Here is a 24,313-nt window from a genome sequence, read left to right as displayed (position 1 = left end):
CACAGAACTAGAACAATCTTAAAATTTGTAATTAAGCCACAAAAAAACCCTGCATAGCCAAAGCAATCTTGAGGAAGGAGAACAAAGCTGAGTTATCAGGCTCCCTGATATCAAACTACACTACAAGCCTATAGTGATCAAAACAGCATGGCACTGGCATAAAAACAGACACAGACAATGGAACAGAATAGAGAGCCCAGAACTAAACCCACGCCTAGATGTCAATCAATCTGACAAACAAGCCAAGAATACACACTGGGAAGGGACAGGCTCTTCATAAGTGGTGCTGGGAAAACTGGAATGAAACGACCCCTTATACCACGAAAGTTAACTCAAAAGGGGTTAAAAAACTAAACGTAAGACCTGAAACCACAAAATACTGGGTTGTTGGAAAAGTCATGACGCATGTTTGCGACAGATGGCACTAGTTCATTTTTGGAAGTACTAGAGTCATTCGCATCTATGTTATTGCTATGTCATTTGACAGCTGATAGTTCTAGCTTCATTCTAAAAGAAAATTGAGTGATTTGGTTGAGTTTTGGAGGTTTTACAACAAGTTGAAGATGGAAGACCAAACTGTGCATTTTTGCCATATTTTACTGTTTTACTTCCATAAATGGAAGAACGCATGTCAAGCTTGTGAAAAGTTGCATAAAGTTTATGGTGACAATGCTCTACAAGAATGTTAGTGCCAACGATGGTTCACGAAATTCCGTGTTGGTGATTTTGATCTCAACGACGCTCCTCGGTCAGGGAGGCCCACCAAGGTTGATGACGACAAAATAAAGGCGTTGATCGAGTCAAACCCACGTTACACAACATGAGAGATTGCAGAAACATTGAACATCCATCATTAAAGTGCTCACGACCACCTGAAGAAGCTGGGATACGTAAGCAAGCTGGATATTTGGGTTCTGCATGAACTCAAAGAAGTTCATTTGACAACACGTATAAACATCTGCAATATGCTCATTAAACGTGAGGAAAATGATCCGTTTTTGAAGCGACTTATATAACTGGTGATGAGAAGTGGATTGTTTACAACAATGTGGTGTGCAAACGGTCTTGGTCCTGACGTGATGATTCGCCTCGAATTACATCGAAAGCAGACATTCATCAGAGGAAGGTTATGCTCTCAGTGTAGTGGGATTCTAAAGGTGTCGTGTTTTTCGAGCTCCTACCAAGGAACCAAACAATCAATTCGAATGTGTACTGTCGGCAGTTGGACAGTTTGAATGAATCCATCATCCAGAAACGTCCAGAGCTTGTTAATTGTAAAGGAGTGTGTTCCATCGTGACAACGCGAGACCACACACAAGTTTGATCACCTGTCAAAAATGATTGGAGCTTGGATGGGATGTGTTGCCACACCCACCATATTCGCCTGACCTTGTGCCGTCAGACTTCCACTTGTTTCGCTTTCTTCAAAAATCCTTGTTTGGTATAACGTTCAATTCAGATGAGGCTGTGAATCAGCACCTTGTTCAGTTTTTGCCAAATAAAGACAGGTCCTTCTATGAACAAGGAATTACGAAGCTCACTGAAAGATGGCAAAAGGTTATCGAACAAAACGGGCAATATATCATTGACTGATCTTTGTTCTTTATATAAATAAATGACCTTTGAAAAGCAGACAAAATACGTCATGACTTTTCCAACAACCCAATAGAAAAGAACACAGGCAGTAAGTTCCTAGACATCAATCTGGGCAAAAATTTTTTGAATTTGACACCAAAAGCAAAGGCAAGAAAAGTGAAGAGTGCACCGAACTGAAAGCTCGTGCACAGCGGAGGAAACCAGCAACAGAGAGAAGGATGCCCTATGGAACGGGAGAAAATATTTGCAAATCCTATACCTGCTAAAGGGTTAATATCCAAATATATAAATACATATAATATCTAAATATATAAAAAATACAATTCATAGCAAACAAACACACAGTCTGATTTAAAACAGGGCAGAGCACCTTAATAGGCATTTCCCCAAAAAAGACACCCCGAAGGCCAACAGGCCCATGGGAAGGTGCTCAGCATCATTAATCATCAGGGAAATGCGATCAAAACGGCAGTGGGAAACCACCTCACCTGTCAGAATATCTCTCATCAAAAAGACAAGACACAAGTGTCAGCGAGGCTGTGGAGGCAAGGGGACCCTCGTGCACTGTTGGTGGGGATGTAAAATGGTGCAGCCACCATGGAAAACAGTGTGGAGGTTCCTCAAAACAGTAAAGATAGAACTACCTCATGACCCAGCAATTCCACTTCTGGGTATTTATCCAAAGAAATAAAAAACACTAATTTGAAAAGATATCAGCACCCTTATATTCACCGCAGTGCTGTTTACAACAGCCAAGACATGGAAGCAACCCAGGTGGCCATCGATAGACGAGTGGATAAGGAAGAGGTGGTTCATTTACACAATGGAAGATGACTCAGCCATAGAAAGAAGGAAACCCTGCCATTTGCGACAACATGGATGGACCTAGCGGGCATTGTGCTGAGTGAAGTAAGTCAGACAAAGGCAAATACCGTATGATCTCAGTTATACGTGGGATCTGGAGGCCAAAACAAAAACTGCGCTCATAGGAACAGAGAACAGACTGGTGGGGGTGGGGCGGTGGGTGGGGGATGGGTGACGGGGCTCAAAGGCGCCAACGTCCACTTATAAGATGAGCAAGTCCTGGAGTTGTGTGTACAGCACGGTGACCAGTCAATCCTGTGCTGTGTATCTGAAAGTTGCTAAGACAGTAGAGCTTAAAAGTGCTCACCGCAAGAAAAAAACAACAACTCGGTAACTATGTGGAGACGGACATTAATTAGACTTACTGTGGTGGCCATGTCACAGCATATACAAGTATCAAAGCATTCCTGTAGTACGTCGGAAATAATACAATGCTGTATGTTGATTACATGTCAATTAAACAACACAAACCATCTTACAAGGGGCGTGGGGAGGACTATTTTCAAGCTCGTTTGTGAATGAAGGAATGGCTGAGGGCGACCCGCTGAACATCTCACTGCTGGCTTTTGTCCACGGGACAGGCTGTGTGAGAGCGGAATGAGTTTTTATCGCTGTGACAATGAAGGCAGCAGCACGCTGGCCGGGGTGTGTGTCTCTCACTCTCAGGAGTTTTTTCATTGTCAACGTCTCCCATGAGGGGTTCAGGGCCCCCAGGGAGCACAGGTAAATGGGACACCGAAGCGGACGGGACTCTGAGTCTCCACATGAGGCCGCTGACCGCCCGGGCCGAGGCGGTACGAGAGGAGACGGCGTGCTGCGGGTCCCTGTCCCCTGTCCCCTGTCCCCGTCCCAGGAGGGACTCACCCAGCACGCGGATGACCTTGGAGTCCTGCAGCACTGAGTTCCCGCAGGCGGCCTGCACTGTCACACGCACGTCCCCCGTGTCCACAAACCGCGTTGTCACAGAGTTATCCAGGGACAGCAAAGGCTGCGGGGCGTAGGCAGAGTCAGGGCCGGACCTGTGGTGGCGGCGACGGGGCAGCCGGCCCTGCGGCCGGTCAGCTGCCAGGGCTGCAGTGAGAACGCTCTCCTCTGCTCTCAGGAGGGCAGGGGGCAGCGCCGGGGGCATGGGGAGGCCCCCAGAGAACCCGGTTCTAACCTAACGGCGTGGACACAACCCCTCCCAGAGGCTGTCCGGGAGCCCCCCGAACGTGGCCTCACGCTGGGCCTCCGCCCACCCCAGTCCATCTCCCAGCCCCACTCAGCTGCGGCCCCGTGCCCGGCTCAGCACCAGCCTGAGGGCTGGGGCGCTCTCATCAGGACTGGTGGCCGTGTGACCTCGGACCTGGCAGAGGGGGACACAGAGGCTCTGGGGGGTTCAGTGGCTTGCCTGAAGAGCTCGGCTGAAAGAGGCGGAGCTGGGATTCGAACCCACAGCCCAAGCCCTTGCTAGACGCTCCCCACTCCAGGGAAACGCACTGGGAGCCTACAGCCCCTCCCTGCCCTGTGTCAGGCCCTCAGCCACTGTGTGTGGAGAGCTTTCTGCTCAGGGGTACAGGGCTGCAGTTTGCTGAATGAAGGATGCCCCTCCTTGGGTCTCAAGGCCCCCCAGTTTAAGGATGGGCAGCCTGGCTCCTCAAAGGCCTCAGGACCTCCCCCAGGCATTGTCTGTGGCTCTGAGATCAGACCCAGTGACCCCTCCTCCATGCAGCCTTCCCTGACCACTCGTACCCCAAACCCGAAATGGCCTGTCTCCCCTGGAGCTCAGACACCTGCCCCCTTCCTGTGACACTTGTCACACCCTAACTCGAGTCTCCTACCCTGCTCACATCTCTTTCCCGGGGCATAGGCAGGGTCGGGTCTGGCTCATCCCATGTCCACCATACTTGCGCACAGCTGGACCCTGAGCAGACGCTCGGGGTGGGAGGCGAGGGTGGTGTGCGCCTGCCTCCTCTCCACAGCGCCAGCCCTGTGTCCTGCCAACACCCAGGGCAGTGTCCTGCCCTCACTCTCCACCGCAGGTGGGAGCTGCCAGAGGGAGGGGCCCCAGGGGTCCAGGGCCGCGTACCTGCAGGCTGTGGCCAATCCACCAATAGAAGACAGTGAGGTTGGGGTTCAAGGGCAGCAGCACAGCTGTGAGGTTCGCCTCCTGGTCGATGCCAATGACAGGGGCCACTTCAAGGTACAGGGCCTGCAGGGGGGCTGCAGGGTCCGGAGAAAGGTCAGAGGGCATTAGGGCGCTGGGCTTTTCAGAGGCTGCTTGTTGGACACTGTTATCAACTTCGTTACCACTGACACCACCGACGTCACCACCATCACCAACACCATCACTATCACCATCACTGCCCCCATCACCCACCACCGTCACCACCACGAGCCCCACTACTGTGCAGACCACCAAGGGTGTGGACTTAGCCCAGCCTGCCTGCCTCCCTGCCCCTGGGCCCTCTCTCGAGCGCTGGGGACCTGCCACAGCCCTGAGGGGGTCCCTGTGCTTCCCCAGGACCAGGTTTTCTATGTCACAGGAAGTGACGCTTGGCCTCCAAGGGGCAACGGACTTACAGTTGACCTGGACAAAGAGCACCGCCTCGTCATGGCCTGCCATGTTCTCCGCCTGGACAGACACACGGTAGACGCCAGGGTTCTCATAGCGGTGCCGTATGGGCGCGCCGGTCAACGTGAGGTTCATGTACATGGCCTTGAAGCCGTCCCCGAGGTCCACCTGGTACTTGGTGGTCAGGACATCGCCCTGCAGGAGACACCATAAGGGCACTTAGGGTTGGACCTCAACGCTCACTCACTCACTCACTCACTCATTCCCTCACTCCTTTCCTGAAGCGAGTGGGCCTGGGCAGCCCAGGGAACCAGAGCTGGCTCTGCCCTTGGGGTCCAGCCTGAGGCGCCGCGCGGAGGAAGGCAGACGCGGCCCAGAGATGCAGAGAGAGACCCAGGAGGGTCGAAGCAGGGGCCAGGCTTAGAGCCATCCCCCGGCTGCAGAGAGGGAGAACCCTGAGGGGCCCAAGGGGGAGTTCAGGGAGGTGGGGTGGGGGCAGGGCCAGCACAGGGAGGGTGACAAGGGGCCTGGCACATGGAGGGGGGGCTTCGGTAACAGCACCAGGAACATGCACACTCATGACGACTCTGAAAAGTCTCCTAGGAAACAAAGCGTTACTCCCGGTGTGACCCTGGGTTCCTGAGTTTTTCTTTTATCTCGCTCTATGCGGTGCCAGGAATGACCTCGACGCTCGGGGTCTGTGCAGAGAGGCGCTCCCACCAACTGCTGGCCCGTCCCAGCTCTTAGCCACCCACACAAGCTGTTTTACTGCCACAAACATTATCTGTCAAATAACCAGTTTCCTCAGAGTCGTGGGAAACTGAGTGAAGCAAACAATAACTTTTTCAACTTCAGAGCGCGGAGAAGTTCTCGTCTTCAGCCTCGTTTTCTCCCTCCCTCTCCCTGTCCCTGCCTCGTGTCCTCCCTTCTGGCCACCCCACTCCAAAGGACACCCAGGATGGTGTCTTCCTAGTGACGAGGACAAAACAGGGTTATTATTAACAGTTAGCAACCCTCGTGTTGTACACCTGTCAAGTAACTTGTCATTTTTTCCTAACCAGGAAAGTAGTATAGTCTCAATGTAGAAAAAATAGAAACTACAAGCAGGAAAGAGGAGACAAAAGGAGAAACCGTAATCTCACCGGAACACCCACCAGGAACACCTTGGTGCATTTCATGCGATCGGTTTGGGTGTGTTTGCTTCTTACTGAGCACTTCACACAAATGGAGAAGTTTTACTCTGAGACTATTGTCAGTTCACATGTAAGCATAAGGACTAATTCAGAGGCCTCGTGCGCCCTGTACCCAGCATCCCCCAGAACTAACAGCTCACAAAACGGAGATGCCACAGTGAGGCAGTGGACGCTGATGCAGTCACAGTGCAGTGGGGTCCCCACTGGGCCCCCCGCCGCTGCCCTTTACAGCCACCCTCCCCCAGCACATCGCTGACGCCCTGCAACCACAACGCTGTTCTCCATTTCTATAATCCTGTTGTCTCGAGAATGTCCAGTACATGGAATCATACACCGTGTGAACTTCGGGAACTGGCGTTTTTCCCGTGAGTGTCCATTCTCTGGCCATTCACCCAGGTTGTGGTGTGTTCCCGTAACCCGTTCCTTTTCTTTGCAGAGTGGTGTTCCACGGTACAGAGGGACCAATGCTTATCCACTCAGCCCTCAAGGACACCTGGGTTGTTGCCACTCCCTGGCTGTTAGGAATAAAGCTGCTGTGAACATGGTGCCCAGGTGACTGTGTGAACAGAAGGCTTCCTCTCTCTGCACAGATGCCCGGGAGGGCCACTGCTGAGCCCCGTTTTGTGGTCACTGCCCTCCAGAGGGGCTGTTCCATTTTATGTTCCCTCCAGCCGTACAGGAGGGGTCGGTTTCTCCACATCCTCACCAGCATTCGGTGCTGTCACTGTTTTTTTGTTTTAGCCATTCTGGTAGCTGTGCAGTTGAATTTGCATTTCCCCAATGGCTGATGATGTTGAACAGAGTTTCATGTGCTGACTCCTCATCTGTATCTTCTCTTCAATGAAATGTCCCTTCATGTCTTTTGCCCATTTTCTAACTGGGTTGTTTGTTTTCTTACTATCAAGTTCTCCGAGTTCCTTACGCTCTGGGTACCACTCCAGGTGGGCATGTGGCTGGTACACATTTTCTCTTCTGGCTCGCCTTTTCATCTTCCTAACAGGGTCTCCCCCAGAGCAAAAGCATCTCATGTTGACAAGAACAATTTATCAGAGTGCCTTTTTGGAGGGTGCTTTTGGCGCCAACTCGAAGAACCCTTGGCCTAGCCCTAGATCCCAAATAGTTTCTCCTCTTTTCTAAAGGGTTTCTAGTTTTCCATTCTGCATTTAAATCTGTGATCCATTTTGAATTGACTTAGTATCAGGCTGGAGGCTCTGGTCGAGGTTCATTTTTTTTTTTTAAAGATGTTATTGGGAAAATTGGGGGAGGAAACAGCATTGGGGAATCTGGGAAGGGGAACAGACAAGTTGCTGTCCTTTTGTTCTTCAGTCTAGTTGTGGAGGACGTCGCTTCACTGGCCCAAGTTGCGCTCTTCCTGGGTGAGGCAGATCACTCGCCGGCCTTTGGACGGCAGTTCACGCCGGCTGCTGGCCACTCACGGTAGCTCACGGCAGCCCCACCGCAGCCTACGCCGTCGCTGGCGACTCACAACAGCCCAGCTCCAGGTTGAGCTGTTGTTCACCATCTTAGCTGTAGAGGGTGCAGCGTCACTGGCCCTCATGTGGGATCTGAACCGGGGCCCTGCTGCTCAGAGCTGGCGTCCCAAGCCAACTCTTAACCAACGCGTCACTCGGCCGGCCCTCAAAGTTCATTTTTATTGGATGTTTGTTTGCTGAAGACCAGCCTCCCTCCACTGAGACGCTTTGGCTCCCAGGGCAAAGCCGGCTGGGCGTTACGTGTGTGGGTCAATTCTGGGTTTTCTATCAGGTCTGATTTTTAGTTCTTAGATATTTACAGAACTTGGGCCCTGTAAATCCAGGGCTGTTTCCACGCCGGGCTTGGCCTGTGTGAGGGTGTGTATGTGTGACTGTGTGTCAGTGTACAGGTGTGCTGTGAGCACGTGTGAGTGTTTATGGGTGTGTGAACATGTGTGAGTCAGTGTGTGTGTGTGAGTGGACCTGCGTATGCACACGCCCCGGCCCCGCGCTCCTGGCTTCAGTGAGGGAACCCGGGCCCTCTGGACTGCAGTGTGCACTGGGCGACGGCTCTCTTCTAAGAGCATCTTTGGGTCGCTCCCCTCACCCTGGCCGACCTCAGCCCCATGCTGCTGCACGCCAGTGTCCTCAGGGGCAGTGGGGCTGACAGGCTTGTCCTTTCTTGGCTCCAATTCAGAGAATCCAGATGCAACTGAGTGGCCAAGATTCCAGGCTCTAGGGGGCAGCATACGACCATCTTGTCCTAGAAGTCTGACCAGGAACTCAGGGGCAGCAGCTGGGTCCCCTCAGAGGGCCTAGGGGACCCCAGGCAGGGTAGAGGGCTTCATCTTCCTGCCACTCCAGGACGCTGCTGTGAGCAGAGGGGCCACACCCCGACCCCAGGGCCACCCAAAGCTCAGAGCAGGACTCTCAGGGCCAAGTTCATCAGCACCGGGACCAGGGGCAGGTGGGCGCAGAGCCTGCCCCAGGACTGGCTCAGGTCTGGGGGCTGTGACCAGGCGCTGTCCGCCCCGAATCCCCAGACTGGGACCCAGTGCAATTATTTGTCACTTGTCACTGTGTGGTCTCAGGCGAGTGACTGCCCTTGTCGGACGGACAGAGCCTCGGTTTCCCAGCTGCCAAGCAGGCTGACAGGAGCCCTGGGGAAGGAGGGAACTGAAGGAGGCAGGGTGTATAAAGTGCCCCACACAGCAGTGCTCACGTGCAGCTCTGCGTCCTTTTGGCCTCAGTTTCCCTGTTTGGACTAGACCAGAGTCCCTGCTTTTTGACACCAAAGGCCTTTGTCATCCTCACCTGGCCGCCCCTTTGGAACCCTTTGGTATTTTAAAGGACAGCTACGAATGCCCAGCAGCGCCCCATAAATCCAGGGGAGCCCGGAACCCGGGGTCTCTCCCCAGGTGGGAACAGGTGGCTCTGACCTCTTTGTGTGGTTCTGTAAATTTGAATTTCCTGCATGTTTCTGGTTTTCAATGTTCTACAACGAGCACTTGTAACTTCTATAATCAGAAAAATAAGCATGCTACCTATTAATTTAAAAAGATGAGAAGGAAATACAAAAATTAACCAGTTATCCTGGGGGAACAGGAGTTTTGGTGATATTTATATTCTTGATATTTTTTGTGTTTTTCAAATGTTCTATAATGAATATATATTGTTTTTAAAAGCAGAAGAAAACACAGCACTGTACTAAAAAAAGGAAGGTCAGGAGACTGGGAAGAAATTTATATATAGCGGGGATGCCAAAAAAATGTGTATACGTGACTTGTATTCATCTTTTGTTATCGGTATATATTGAGCATTACAATTTTAATACAGTTTTTTTCTTTTCTTAAAATGTGTATACCTTGGGCCGGCCGAGTGGTGCGATGGTTAAGAACTGGCTTGGGATGCCAGCTCTGAGCAGCAGGCCCTGGTTCGGATCCCACATATGAGGGCCAGTGACACTGCCCTCTACAGCTAAGATGCTGAACAACAGCTCAACCTGGAGCTGGGCTGCCGTGAGTCGCCAGCGACTGCGTAGGCTGCAGTCCCTGTGGCAGTGGGTTGCCATGGGCTACCGTGTGTAGCCAGCAGCCAGCGTGAGCGGCCAGCAGCCGCAGTGAGCGGCCATCCAGAAGCCGGTGACTGATCTGCCTTACCAGGGAAGAGCGCAATGATGGTGCCAACTTGGGCCAGTGAAGCAACGTTCTCCACAATTAGACTGAAGAACAAAACGCCAGCAACTTGTCTGTTCCCATCCCCCCAATTCCCCAATAAAAATCTTTAAAAAAAAATTAAAATGTGAATACCTTTTTTTGGCACCCTCTGTATATATCTGTCTGTCTACCTACCTACCGTCCTACCTACAGGATTTATTTTTGATTGTGGGATTATAAGTCACAGTTCTTTTTTTAACTTTCTGCTTTGCTTAAGATTCCAAATGAACTAAATCAATATCCTTGGAGGTTTAGAAAAAGCCCACGGCCACACACAGCCCCGCATGGCTCATCCACCCAGCCCCTCACACCCCTTCACACCCACGCTGGGTGCTGCCGTTCCCTTCGCTCACGCTGGCTGCACCCTCACGGTCTCCCTCACGTTCTACTCTTCGCTCCTCTGTGTTTTCCTGTGTCATTTTGTCTGTGCTGGTCTGGACCCAAGAAGGGGTCTGGCCCGCTGTCACCTCCCGCAGCATGGACACTGCTCTGACCCACCTGCAGACGGCCCGCTCACCTGCTCCTGTCGCACCACGAACAGGACGTCCTCACCGGGCCGCACGGCCACCGCCTCGCCCAGGATGCTGACCTGCAGGCCCCGGGGCGGTGTCAGGGGGCACTGCAGCTGTGCCGGGCTCTGCCGCAGGTCCACGCCGCCCTTGCACACGTTGGACACCACCTTCCGGTACCTGTGGTCAGAGGGCGGGTCAGGGTCTGCACAGACGGGCGGGGCGGGGGTGGGCCCCGCAGCCCAGGAAGGGACGCTTGTCCCAGGGGTGGCTTGTGGCTTAAGGCCTCATTCACCAACTCCCATCTGCCTCCCACCTCAACCCGACGGCAGTTTCCTCCCCATTTTAGAGATGAGGACACTGAGGCTCAGGGGAGGGGACGAATGACCAGACATGGCAGGAGCTGTTTCTGTCACCCGACAAATGTCTCCTGGGTCTGATTATGTTACTTTAATAATAGTAATAATTAATAATAATAATGATAATGATAATAGCAGCCATTGTTATTGTTGCTGAGGGGATGGCTGAAGGGACCAGTCTGAATTTCGTGGCCTTGCTGAGAGCTGTGTTCCCGGGAGGACAGAGTGCCCGAGAGGGGCTGCCGTCCCCCGAGGGCTCTGCTTCCCTGTGACCTTGAGACAGTTGGACTCGACGGTACCTGGTTCATCGACTCACTCATGTCACACCTATGGACTGAGCAGGCAGTACGTGCCGGGTGCGGGGGACGGGTGACCACACACAGCCCCTGCCCTTGCAGAGCAGACTGTCTAGCAGGGGACGCAGGCCTCACCGACCTTCCCCACATCAACGTAAAATCATGACTGTGACAAGCGCTGGGAGGGGGCGGTGCCAGGCGTCTGGCCCCTGAGAGGGGGTTTCAGGAGAGATCAGGGCAGGAAGGAGCACCCCGGGCAGTGAGAGCGGAGGGGGGTGAGCAGGCGAGGGGCTGGCGGGCAGAGCCCGATGGGCCCAGGAAGCCTTTCGGGAGACCACGGGGAAACTACTGCGCGGGTGGCACCTGACTGGCCACGTGAGAAGCCCCTGAGGCTAAACTGGGATTGTGTGTCTGGAAAACTAGTGTTATGGCCGAAGGGCCCGGGCCTGGTCGCCTCTGAGCCTGGTGCCCATTCCTGCCTGCCCGATTTAGCCACTGGATGCACACTCAGGTTTCCAGGCAAAGACACGTCGATGACTCGGGAATAAACACACTAAGAGCCTCCTGCCTGCAGCACCTCGGTGCCCAGAATGTGTAGATGGTATGGACGAAACCCTGTGCCCTTTGGGTCCCTGCTTGCCAAGCCCTGGTGGGTACACCGGAGTGGGTGCTGTGGCTGCCTGAAGGAGCGAGGGAGGGAGGGAAGGCTGGAGGGATGGAAGGATGGATGAATGAATGAATGAGGGATGAGTGGAGGAATAAATGAATACATGGATGATTGGATGGATGAAGGGATGAAAGAATGGATGGATGCATAGATGATAGATGTAAAGACAGAAGAATGGATGGATCAATGAATGACGGATTGGTGGGTGGATGGATGACGAACGGATGACGGATAGGTGGGTGGGTCGGTGGATGGAGGAACAAATGGGCAGATGGATGATGGGCGTTATGCTGCCGAGGGCCAAGTCTGCAAAGTTGGGTCCTGCTTCTGGCTTCCTCAGGCTCTGGCCCGCCCCTTCCCCAGCGGCAGTGATGGGGAGTTTCTGAAAAGCCCATAGGCCTTTTTCTCCCTCTCGAGACTCCTTCAAAGGGAAGCAGGGACTTCTAGGTGGAGCACGTTTGGGGCGTCCTGACACGGCAGGTTCACAGCTTCTCTCACCTAACATCTTTATACGACGTTAATCCTTTATAAACACAGAGCAGCCTCCGGGGAGGAAAAGCGCCGTAATTGCTCACACCTGCCGAGTACCTCACCCTCACACACACCGAAGGCGAACCTACTGTGCGTCATGGGGCTTGCAGTTCAGCACGAGGACAGCTGGGTGAGTGATGACAACAGCCAGCCGTGCGCTATGACAGAGGGAAGCTCAGGGCCCAGGGCGGGTGGTCAGGGAAGGCTTCCTGGAGGAAGTGCCGCTCAAGCTGAGACCCAAAGGGCGTGCGAGCCCCTCCGGCCCAGCTCGGGGCTGCCTCGCTCGGCGCTGGTGAATGGGGAAGGGTCCTGGCACAGCAGGGACGCCCAAGGACCAGGGGAGGGGTGTTAACTGCCTGAGTGGGCTCAGCCTTTGCAGCGGAGTGAGCTACGAGGCACCTCGGACCTTCTCTGTCGATTGTTGTTTGTGCAGAGCCAGCTCAAGGTATGTTTGTCCCTGACGCTGGCCCACGTGAGCTCAGGTCAGAGCACCCTGCAGGGTCAGGGCCCAGGGTGACGCTCGGCAGTCCCACAAACAGAGTGTGCTCAGCCCTGACCCCACGCGGGACGGCAGCTGCGGGTCCTGCCGGCTCGTCCCTGCAGCTAGACGCGGGGCCTGTGCGCTCACCCGAGGCTGCTGGTGTACGTCTGGCCCAGGACACAGTCGTCGGGGGGAGACTGCGGGTTAAACCAGAAGTTGGCAAAACACTTGTCGGCGTCAGAGGAGGAGGAGGACCGTTCAAACCCGTAGTCACTGGAGGAGGAAAGACAGGGGGTGAGGAGGCGGGCGCGGGCGGGACGGGAGCCGGCCTGGGGCGCGGGCCACCGTGTGTGGGGGCACAGAGGCAAAGCCACCCGACTCTGTCCCGGGGGCGACAGGCCCGCAAGCCTCACTATGTTCCGGGTGAGAAGGGGTGCCGAGCTAAGTCTCAACGGGAGAGCAGGGGACAGCCGGGCGAAGCGAGGGACGGGGCGCTGCCAGGGGACCCGCCTTTTCAACGCCGGTGCGGAGATGCAGGGGGAGGGGCAGGAGCGAGGGGGGACCGGCGAGGGGGCCGGCGGGCCAGGGCCTCAGCCGTCCTCCCGTGGGCCCCGGGCGCCGCGGGCGAGTCCCTGGGCGCAGCTCGCCTGGCGACGCCCTCGGCTGGCCCCAGTGTCCCCTCCCGCTCGGGGACAGGCCGGGGCGACCCGGTTCTACCGCGCAGACTAAGGCGGAACCCACGCGGGGCGACCGACCTCCGCCCGCCCCCTGCACGGCCGCCGGGTCGCGGGGCCCCCACGCCGCGGGGCCGCGAGCGCCTCACCAGAGAAAGTCGGCGTGGCGGCACTCGCACACGCGGGCCGCGAGCGCCGACGTGAAGCTCCGCCCCTTGACGCACGAGGACGCGGCCTTGCGCCTCCGGAAGCTCCTCTGCTGGCCCAGGAGGCAGCGCTCGCCCTGCGCGGGGCGGAGGGGTTGGTGCCCTTTCGCAGAAGGGGACCCCGAGGCCGTGGGGGGGGGCGTCTGAGGCCGAGCGGGGGCAGCGTCCCTCCCACCCCCGCCTGCAAGCGCCCCGAGCACCTCGGTGGACAAGCTCCGTCGGCCTGGGGGGGGGTCACAGGACTGCTGCAAATGGGCCCCCTTGAATGCCTCAGGCCCCCGTGTAGGAGCTGGGAAGAGCCACGGCGCATGTGGACGCACAGTAGGTCCTCAGCCAGTGATCGGAACTAACCCCATCCTTGCTCCCTGAAACGGGGTCCCACGGCAACGCCAGAGCCCCCCATCCTGCAGTGCTGACCTCCCCCATCACACCTCTGGGAGCACGGCCTGAGCTGAACTGCAGTGGGAGGCCGCCTCTGGTCCTTATTTATGCCCCTTGGTGGGAATATACATTTTGCTGTAGAAACATCTCTGTGTTGGGATTAGGGGGTGGGGGCTGCCCTAGACCCACTGGGGTGCTAGGTCACATGTGATGCACGTGCCGTGTTACCTCCCTACGAGCTGAACAATCCTGGACCCCAAGCACACCTGACTCCACAGAACCCCTGCCCGCTGGGTGTGACTGAGTTCAGAGCAGCCCAGGCGCCACGAAGGGCCCAGAAAATCTCCAGCAGGTCCCGCTGTCTAAAGACGGCCGGCGCTCTGGCTGCACCGCCTGGGGGACGAGCGCCCGCCCGGCCCGCCCCGTGGCCCACCTGCAGGTTGGTGAGGTCCCAGGAGCTGTAGTCCTGCTCGCTGCACGGCCTGGTGAACGACGGCCGGAAGTCCACCTTGACCAGCTCCCAGTCGGAGCGGAAGCTGATGTGGCCGAAGATGCTGGGGAGGCGATACGAAGGGAGGGAGGCTGCCTTATTGGGGCCCCGTCCCCAGGTCCCCACTGTGCAAACCGCTTCCCCACAGGCCTCAGTTCCCGCCTGCGCAGTGGCCCAGCGATACTGCTCCTGCCCCGGTGGGGCCGCCCTGGGACTAAACTGCCATTTGCTACATACGGCCTCAGACCCGAGGCTGCCCGGGGCCAGGGTGGCCGGGAGGGGCCTCCAGAGCCGGGCGGACAGCCTGCCTCTGCCCTGCACTGGTCCGCCTGCGTCTCAGGTCCTCACTGCACAACGTGCTTACAAGTCCTTTACAGGTACCGATAGCCAATAATAATAATCAGCTCCGAGGGCGGGATGGAGCAGTGGCTCCGAGCCAGCCCCCGACCCCTGGTCCCGCCCTCAACAGCCAGTGGCTGTGGGCAGGTAATGGATGTCCTTGAACGTGGACTTCCCAGGGGCTGGGCGTGAGCGGAAACAGCGGACAGAGAGATGAGGAGGCAGGTGTGAAGATGAGGTGAGGGTGAGAATGAGGGGTGAGGCTGGAGGTCAGTGTGAACCGGCCCAGAGCAGCAAGGGCCCCGGACAGCCCTCCACCATGGCCCGTGGGGGGGTCAGCGCCGACCCACCTGCCCCCCTTCTGCGGCACTCACGTCATGACCAGCGTCTCCTCCCCCGGCTCGCTCAGCAGCCCGTCCACAAACACGGAGGTGCTGGTGAAGTTGTGTGTGTTCCAGGTAAGACCCTCATCCACGCTGAACCTGCCAAGAGAAGGGGTGTCACCCATGCAGGGCAGGTGGGAGCAGTCCCCGTGTCCAGGACTGCTGCCCTGCCTGTGCCCAGGGACCAGCGCCATCCAGCTGAGGCAGCTGGGAGAATAGGCGAGGGAGCAGTGGCTGTTCCCAGGGCCAGCCCAGCATCCGGGCCCCAACCAGACCCCCGACTTCACTCTCTCCTGGGGGCCCACGGCGGCCACCTGCCAGCACCAAACGGCGTCCATATCTGCTTAACGACACTGCAGCCAAGGAGTCCTGGGTATGTTGTCTGGGTACCCCCGGCTTGCAGAGTTACCTGGGTCTTGGAAAGGTCCGGCTCAGCCCCACCCAAAGCCTGAGCCCGGCCTAGGGCCTGACAGGCCAGTGACGCCTGTGTGTCACAGGGCTGCCAGCTCACGGTGCAGAAAGCTTTTCCAGAGTAAAGTGATACAAGCTTCCTGCAGCTCTCCCCTCCCCCACACTCTGCCTTCTGGATCCAGAGGTCGCACCTTCCCCACTGTGGCCCTTCAGATGTCTGAAGCTGATGCCAAAGCCACTGTCCCCTGGGCACAAGCTGGGCTCCTTGTCTGGTCCCACCTCCTCCACTTAACTAATTCTCGTTGATGCTTAAAAGTCACCTCCTCTGGGAAGCCCTCCTTGTTCCCTCAACCTGGGCTGGAGGCCTCCTCTGGGCCGCAGGCCTCCCTCTGGCTCACCCGGCCATGCTCCATTGTCCTTTCCTGTTTCCCTGTCCCCCTGTGCCCGGCCTAGAGAACTGCTGGGGAGGGTGTGCCGAGCTTGCCACCACCCCAGCTGCTAGGGTTCAGAGCCATTGTCCTGGGGCCCTGCAGGGAGACCCTTCTGGGGACCGTTCTGAGTGGCCCCCAGGTAGAGTGAAAGAGCCCTGCCTGCCCCACACCCCCCGCTGGGCCCCGTCATCGTTACTTGAGGATCTTCAAGGGGATGGAGGTGTCCTTGATGGCCACGATCACACCACCGTGGTCCAGGTAGAGGATGTGGTGCTCCTCCTCGAAGACCTGCAGAAAAGTGGGCGGCACCCTGAGAAGGGTCCTGGGTTGTTCAGGGTTGGGGGTCGCTTGCTGGGGGCGTCAGCAGAGGCCAGCTCCCTGAGCCAGGGCTGGTTGGAGGGCTCCCTGTGTCCCCGAGCCATCCCCGTGCCGCACACCCCAGACTTAGCACATGTGGGATGGACAGATGACGAACGGTCTAGACCAGGGACGTGAGAAGAGAAATTACAGATAAACACTGCAGGTGGTCCTCTCTACTTGTGAACCAAAGAGGCCAAGAACATGAATACGAGACAGAGGGAATGGAATTTAGAAAAGCAGTTAGGAGGCACATCATCAGTAAAAGCGAACACCTATTTGATGTTAAGACTCAGCTCAAGTGCTGCCTCTTCCAGGAAGCCCTCCCTGGTGCCAGAGCACCTACTGGAGTTCTCCCCAGGTACACCCATGATGCTTACTCCTGCTGCAGCCACTGCCACAGCAGCAGGGGACCAGAGGCGGCGGTGTGCCTGGTGTTCTCTGTCCTAACCGTTAGCTCAGGAAGGTGCTAGGGATAAGCGTGCTGCCTGCGGCTGCATTAATAGAGACAGAGATTCCTGGATGAGGGAGGTGATGGCCTGCAATTTTCAGGGTACCACCAAGAAGACATTTTTACAATTCTCCTCCCCCTCCTTCTACCAATCCAATAGATCCAGTGTTCTAGAGGGAGAGAGGAAAGTCTGGCCCCCAGGATTCACAGCCTGGAGAGACACCCCCAGAGAGGCAGACTACCTCTACACAGTGACTCGCCCACTCGGACACTAGAAATGAGGGGTCCCGTGGACTCTGTCCTCTCTGCCTGCTCAGTCCAGGTTCTGGCACAGCCGGGAGTCCGAGCCAGTGTTTTTGGGATGAATGATGCCAAATTCCAGTTAAACTCTAGACCTGAGTCACTGGGCACCCCAGGGAGGGGGTCACAATGCCAGAAGCATTTGGGTTCATCGTAGGAGAGGCCAGGGTGGGGGGAACAGTGTGTGCAGAGGCCTAGAGGTTAAAGAGAGCAGTGTGTCCAGGGGCAAGAAATGCTTGCTGGAGCTGGGGCTGCGGGGGCAGATGGAGGGGGCCCCAGGAGACGGGCGGGGCGGCACGGGCAGGAGTGTCAGCTGATGGCGAGACACCCCAAGTTTAATCAGGGAGTGATGTGAACCAGTTTCCCTTTTAGAAGGCTCCTTGGGTGCCAGGGGGACTGAGTTCCGAAGCAGCTGGGCTTCTCCTCTAGGAAGGTGTGAGCTCCCCGTCTTGGGGAGTATTCAAGGAGAGACTGGGCCCCCTTGCCAGGCGGGTGGCGGAAACCATGCTTGGTCCTGCCATGCTGTGTAAGAGGCGTCACAGCGAATGTGTCTGTCTACATGGCTGTGGTTGTCTGTGCCCTGATCAGCCCCCGGGCAGCAGGGCCCAGGGGCAGGCGGTCCCCCACCCCATCTCTCCCCTTCCTGCCTCCCCATATCTCGAGCTCCTCCAATGAGCTTTCTGGCTGTTTTTTTTCCTTTGATCACCCCAGGGAACTCATATTTTGAAAATGCTATGTCCATTGACAGCACACACGCTGTCATTTGTAATTCATATTTTGAGCGTGCACTCAGGCATGTCTCATTACATCCTTGACAATCTGGCCTGAGCTCCCCGGGTCATCTTGTCTCCCTGCCTTTGTCCCACCCTGTCCCCTGCTGCCCCCTCCCCAACGTAAACTCCAAACCCCAGTTCTAGCAGCTCTCCCTGCCCTGACACGCACACACAGGGGTGCCCCTACTCTCCTTTCCCAGACACATGAGCCTCCCCCACACCCCACATCCCCCCATAATTTGGGAAGGGAGCAAGCACCCCCAAAGCCAGGCCCCACACTCAGCATTTAAATAGATATTCTCCCATTTAATTCTGACATTCCCACGCTGGAAATCTGAGCAAGTGGCCTGACAGCAGTGGCCACTGTGCATACCTAACCATCCGTATCTGTGAAACTGAGAGACTGCTTCTGTCTGACCTCAGACTATTTAATCTAATAAGGGGGGTTTCTTTAATAAACGGACAGATGGTGTGACCTTTAAGGAAATTTAGGCATGCTTCACGCGTTTTGTGAAATAGAAATATTATAACACTATAAATCTCTTTTGCCCTTTTCAAAATTCCTTGTTTCTTGCATGCTATTAAATAACGTCAGGACCCCACACCAAGGCTTCGGGGATCGTGGTACTTTGGGGGTTAACATATCCATCCCGAGGGCTGCCAGGAGAGGGGCCGTAACTGGTACTCGGTGTGCAAAACAGTGGCCTAAAACCTGAGCTTCTTACACTGACGGGAAGGGGGGATGCACACAGAAGATTAGCGCACATTCTTAAGTGTTTACAGCGGAAATTGTCACTCCGTGAGCTGGCAGACCAGACGGGCTTTCTCGCTGGGAAGACGTAGCGAGCTCCACGCGGGCGGGCGCGATCCAGAGCACAGAGGACCTCGCAGGGCCCCACCCCGGCGGTGGGGACCATTGGCTGCGTGACGCTGTCTCCTTCTCTCTCTCCCTCTCCTTGCTTCCTTCTCTCGGGCCAGACTGCCACATCAGATCGTCACCCCTGGATGCCTCCCAGGTGCCCAACCCAGACTCACCAGGGCCCCCCAAAACCTGCTTTTCCCTCTTCCATGTCGGCCGTCCGCCCAGCAGCGCCCCCTGCCAGGAACCCCGAGGTCGTCTCTGCTCCCCGCCTCCTGGGCTCTGGGCTCCGGAAGTATTCCGAGTCCCCGTGTGCTTCCTACGGGCGGCACCTCCACCCTGTGCCTGGCGTGTTCGCCCTCTGCTTCCACATTCACGGTAACTACCCTGTCTGACCGTGTGGAGGTGCGTGAGGTCTGGAATCCCCCAGCAGCGGCCATCAGAACGGCCAGTGGATTGGGCCGGCCCAGCCCAGCCTCGCTGTTCAGACGGCGATGTAACGTCTGCTAAAGGGAGCTGTGAGTCCAGCCACTCAGGCTGGGAGGATGAAGAAACGTGACTCAAGACGGCTCTGGGAGGGGCAGGGGTCACTGATCGGACACGTCTCCCACCAGTCTCGGCAGAATGGGCACAGGGTGGGTGCCAGGCCCCTCTCTGCCACCTTACCTGCCGCCAGGTGTGCCCACAGTCTGACGTGATGTACATTTCTTCCTTATATTCCACCAGCTGGGAGCCCAGGTTACCTGGTCCAGAAGAAAAGGGGCAGCGCTGCTCTTAGGATCAGCCAGCTCCCAGACAAGTCCCCAAACAAGGGTACGTGTGCCTGGTCTACACCTCCCACCAGCAAAGCCTCCCAGCAGCGCGCCCTGTCTGCATCGTCTGATAATGACAGGCCTGTTGTCACCGTTGTGCTTGGGCCCTGGTCCTAGTCTGTGAAGTAAACGGTTAGCTTTGCCCCAAGAAAGCCAGCTTCACGGGGCTCTATCCAGGCCCAGGTGCAGGCACAGCTCGGCACTTCAGGGGACCCATAAGGGACGAGTATCGGTCAAGAGTAAGAAGTGTGGAGTGGTAGCTGGGAACAGACTAGAGGACACGGGTCAGGAGGGCCAGCCGGGCGTCACGGCCACCCTGATGGACTTGACCTAGGGCAGGACATAGCTGGGTTTGCATTTGGGGACAGCTCCCTGGGGGTCTGGTGTAGGGGGGGCCAGAGGTAGGTCCAGGGCAGCGTGGGGTAGTAGGTGCTTACGAAAAATCTGTTGAGTGGATTTTGGAGAAAGGTGAGTGGGCACCGAACCGGCCAGGTGCCCAGGTGACTCCTCTGTCATGGTCATTTGACCCCCCCTGAACCTGCTAGCTGGTGGTCACTAGCCTTGGAGGCTACTCGACTGGACTCAGATTTAAGCCTGGGGGTGGTGCCAAAGTGGGAAGAACCCCACTCAGCATCCAAGCCAACCCCAGCTTACATATCAGCAAACAGCCCAAATGGGCTCCTACAGATAGAGCAGGGCCCACCCAGGGGAGCACAGCTCCCGGAAGTCACAGTGGCTTCCAGGGCTGAACCAGCCTGCTGCGAATAGCCTCCCGGAAGGGATATGCTGATGAACTGGACCTGGCAGGCCTCTGCTGTGCCCTGTGGTCCTGGCAGGGACCAGGTGTCCAAGCCTCCAGGAAGATGGGCACCTGGGATGAGGACATCGAAGCTGTTCTGGACTCTCTCCTGGAGCCCCTGCTCTGGGCAACCTGCACACCACGTGTTGTGTGAAGACTTTTTGATGCATACTCTCAGAAGTATCTTACCCAGAGTCAGGTTCAGCTGTCACTGGAAAATTCCAAAGGAGATAGACTGTCCTCAAATAGAGGAGCCAACATGAGTTCCAAGCAGAGTAGCAGAGGGTTTGTGTGCCTGTTTTCCTTTCTGAGGTCGTACCAAGCACCAGTGCATCCATCCATTTATCCATCGATCCACTCATCATCCATCCATTCATCAATCCATTCAGCCATCCACTCATCCACCCATCCTTCATTAACTTACCCACCCATCCACTCATCTATAATCCATCCATCCATCCATTCATCCATTATCCATCTATCATCCCTCCACCCATCCATCATCCCTCCATTCACAGCTATATCTCTTCTCTGTAGTCCCCCTCCATCACCCATTCCTGCACTTATTTATCAGCCTGTGCTGAGCTGTGAGGAGTCTGAGCCAAGTGAACATTGGCCTCTGATCCCAGGGAGCTCTCAGCCTAGCGGGGGAAGGAGAAAGGTGGCCTGCAACTGCACACACAGCCAGGACATCTGGAAACCTAAGGATCTGTGCGAGCAGAGACGGGAATGCCAACGAGCTCGTGAAGGCGGGCAATTGGGGAGCAGTTCCTATAGGAAGTGACCTCCCAGCTGTACCTTGAAAGACAAGTGCCAGCAAGCCAAGGGAAAAGGGAAAGGGTGGCCAGGTAGAGGGAATGGCCTGGGCGATGGTGTGGAGGTGGGAAGACACAGGACAGAGCGAAGGTCATTCAGGGCAGGGGCTGAGGGGCAGGTGCTGACCCGGGTATCCTTGAACCCACCTGGCCACAAAAAGGTGCTGAGGGATGGCTGCTGAGTGAATGACGGGAGCGAGATGAATGAATGAATGGATGGAACGGCTGGGGGTTGGCAGGGGAAGGAGGGGGCACCCTTTATCTCCCCATCATTCCAGATGCCGGGACACACGTATCAAACGCAGAAGCTGAGCATCGAATGCCGCAGCGTCAGCAGAATTTGGCGGACAAACTCTGGGCCGTAATTTCAGTGGTGCAGGCGTCTGCCTTTTAAGCAACGCCGTTTTCCGTCCTCCATCTGCCAAGGCTGTCAGGCTGCATGTCACCCAACGGGCGCTGGGGGAGGGGAAACGCACAGAATGTCCCCAGGCTGTCAAGAGTGGAAGGGCCTGCTGGTGTCATTTTACAAATAGGGACACTGAGGTCATGCGGGACACGACTAGGAGACAGCCTTCCCTGCTCTGTCCCCTCCAGGCTGCCCTGGTGTCTCCCCACCCCACACCCCACCTTCTCTGCCCGCTTCTGGGCTCAGAAGACCTGGTATAGTAAGTGCTCACTCAGTGTGCTCTCCCTCTCCATCCTTGCTTCGCCTGCAGGCTGCAGTGGCGAAGACCCCAGCCAGGAGGACCGAGCAAAGAGCTACACAAAACCCACCCCACCCACCGTTTGCGGGGGCAGGAAGGTGACCTGCCGCAGGGTGGGGCGTGGGAAAGAATGGTGGGACAATGGGAAGAGGGGCGGCCCCATGGGAACAGCGGCCATCACCCCCAGCTGGCTCAGGCAGCTCAGCCGTCACAGGGACCCTGTCCCTCCCAGGTCGCTGGGCCGAGTGAGTGGAAGGGGGTCCCTGCTCAGCGGCTGCGGTGGCGCCTGAGGGAACCTGGTTCATTCTACCGCCCTCTCCTGCTCCCAGCAGGCACTCGGGGCCTGAGAGGAGGACGGGAACAGTGTACACACTAAATGGCCCATGTGGCACGGATGCACACATCTCGGAAAAGCTGGGGCCAGACTAAAAAGCAGCAGAATGAAATACCGCCGGCTTCCTGCCCTTGTGAGGACAGCCAGAGGGAGGCCAGCGGGCAGGGAAGGGCGCTACCACAGGCACACCCTCGCAGGCACAGGCGGATCCCTGGTCTCTGTGTGACGAGCACACAATTAAGTGACACGCCTCCAGATTCCAGCAGCATTCTTGGGGCCTGAACACTCATTCTGGCCTTTCAAGGCCTTCAAGCCATGGAAACACTTAAAGTGGTGCCTTTCGTGTTTTGGTCAAGAATTTGGGGATTCAGCCAGTCAGGACAGTGCATTTTAAATACACTGCCCTTCAGACCTGGTAAGCCACGCCCATAGGACTGGGGGTGCCCGACACAAGCAGACCAGCCTGCCAGCGCATGGAACCCCACGCGTGATGAGCTGCACTGAAATTGATGCTGACGTGCAGACTTTTCATTGACTGATGCACGTCCCAGGTGGGCAGACACTGACAAAACGGGCTGCCGTTGAAAGGAGCAGAGAAATGAAAGGAATCTCAGAATCTAGAGGGGTTTTATTTGGGTCACTCCCTCCTGCCAGGCCAATCCTCCCCAGGACAACGTCCGAACGCCCCAGGCCTCATAGCCAAGGTCTCCTGTGGTCAGAAGCCCAGTAGAGCTGACGGGTTTGCACCTGCCCCCGTTTCCTCATGGGTCCTGATTCAGCCATTCTAAGTACGAACGTCCCGCCTCTGCCTAGAAGGCCATCTCTGCCATCTCAACATGGCCATTCACTCATTCATTCATTCACTCATTCATAAACAGCCTCTGAGAGTCCACCCTGGGCCAGGCCCGAACTTGGTGTTGGGACTTGGTACAGGGCTGGATGTGGCGTCCAGCTATGGGTTTGGGGCTCATATCCAGCTCCTCCGTGTTGCAGATGGTGCTGGGCAAACAGGGGGAGGGGTCCTCGGTTCAGAAGGCCGTGAGGCCTGGCCTATGCCTTTGCCGTCCTGCTGTGACGGGGCAGGAGTCACAGGCTCTCTGCCACTCATGCCATCTGCAAAGTGGGCATGCACAGCCTCTCCCTGGCCCTTCCACGCACTGGCCAGGTGGCCTGGGACGGGCAGCGCTGCCCCTGGGAGCCTCGGTTTCTGCACATTCTCAGGGGGCATAGTAGCCCCCTATCCCCCGCCTCCCCATCCCAGGGCTGGGCTGCAGGGGCTGAGACGCATTCTCAGGCTGCTGTGATGACTCAGGATTCAGAGCCTGGTGGGGGGGAGGGTGGTGCGTGACCACCCCTAACTGGTGACCGCTGCCACCGTTTTCCCTTCCTGTTTAACCAGTGGTACCCGGCACCTTCCCCTGCACTGAGACCCAACGCTGCGCACAGGAGGGACTCATAATGCTAAGGAATAAGAAAAGTCAGAGACCAGCCACTGCCTGGCAATATGCTTTTAAAACATTTACTTTTTCTTCTCCTAACTCCAGTAAACCTTATTTCAAGGTTTTATCTGTTCAGCACTCACTTAGTGGTCCCCAAAGGAGGTCCCAGTTTAATGGACGAGACAGACACATCACAGCTTACACTTGTTCCCTCATGCTAGTTGTATATGTCTCTCTCCACCACTAAGCTAGAGCCTTCTTCAGAGACCAACACATGTCAACCTTGATACAAATCATTCTCACATCCATCATCCATCCATCCCTCTCCTCCTTCCTTCCTTCCTTCCTTCCTTCCTTCCTTCTATTTACTCATTCATTATTTTGTTATCCATCCTTCCATCTGGCTATCTAACTATCCATTCTTTCAACTATCCAACCATCCTTTCACTTATCCTTCCACTTGTTCACCCAGTCCTCCATCCTTCAACTGGTCATCCATCCATCCAGTCATCCATCCATCATCCATCCATCCACCCACCATCCACCCACCCATCCATCATCCATCTATCCATCCATCCATCCACCATCCATCCATCCACCATCCATCCATCCATCCA

The 24,313-nt window shown here is 56.3% G+C and overlaps 1 protein-coding gene across 1 annotated transcript in view; it reads right to left on the bottom strand.

The window, feature by feature from the left end:
• Positions 1-24,313, bottom strand: part of SORCS2 (sortilin related VPS10 domain containing receptor 2) — a 186,997-nt gene that overhangs the window by 10,682 nt on the left and 152,002 nt on the right. The window contains exons 12-21 of the mRNA XM_019626424.1: positions 19,460-19,536; positions 16,250-16,341; positions 15,203-15,310; positions 14,433-14,553; positions 13,562-13,695; positions 12,886-13,011; positions 10,413-10,584; positions 5,023-5,209; positions 4,529-4,662; positions 3,325-3,448 (exon numbers count right to left, since the gene is read on the bottom strand). Of these exons, the coding sequence (XP_019481969.1) occupies positions 3,325-3,448; positions 4,529-4,662; positions 5,023-5,209; positions 10,413-10,584; positions 12,886-13,011; positions 13,562-13,695; positions 14,433-14,553; positions 15,203-15,310; positions 16,250-16,341; positions 19,460-19,536 (1,275 nt within the window). The remainder of the gene's footprint in view (positions 1-3,324; positions 3,449-4,528; positions 4,663-5,022; positions 5,210-10,412; positions 10,585-12,885; positions 13,012-13,561; positions 13,696-14,432; positions 14,554-15,202; positions 15,311-16,249; positions 16,342-19,459; positions 19,537-24,313) is intronic.

This window comes from Hipposideros armiger, unplaced genomic scaffold (assembly GCF_001890085.2).
Source record: "Hipposideros armiger isolate ML-2016 unplaced genomic scaffold, ASM189008v1 scaffold_677, whole genome shotgun sequence".
Taxonomy (NCBI): Eukaryota; Metazoa; Chordata; class Mammalia; order Chiroptera; family Hipposideridae; genus Hipposideros; species Hipposideros armiger.
Note: the sequence above shows the minus strand (reverse complement) of the source record. Positions and strands in the feature narration are given on the sequence as shown.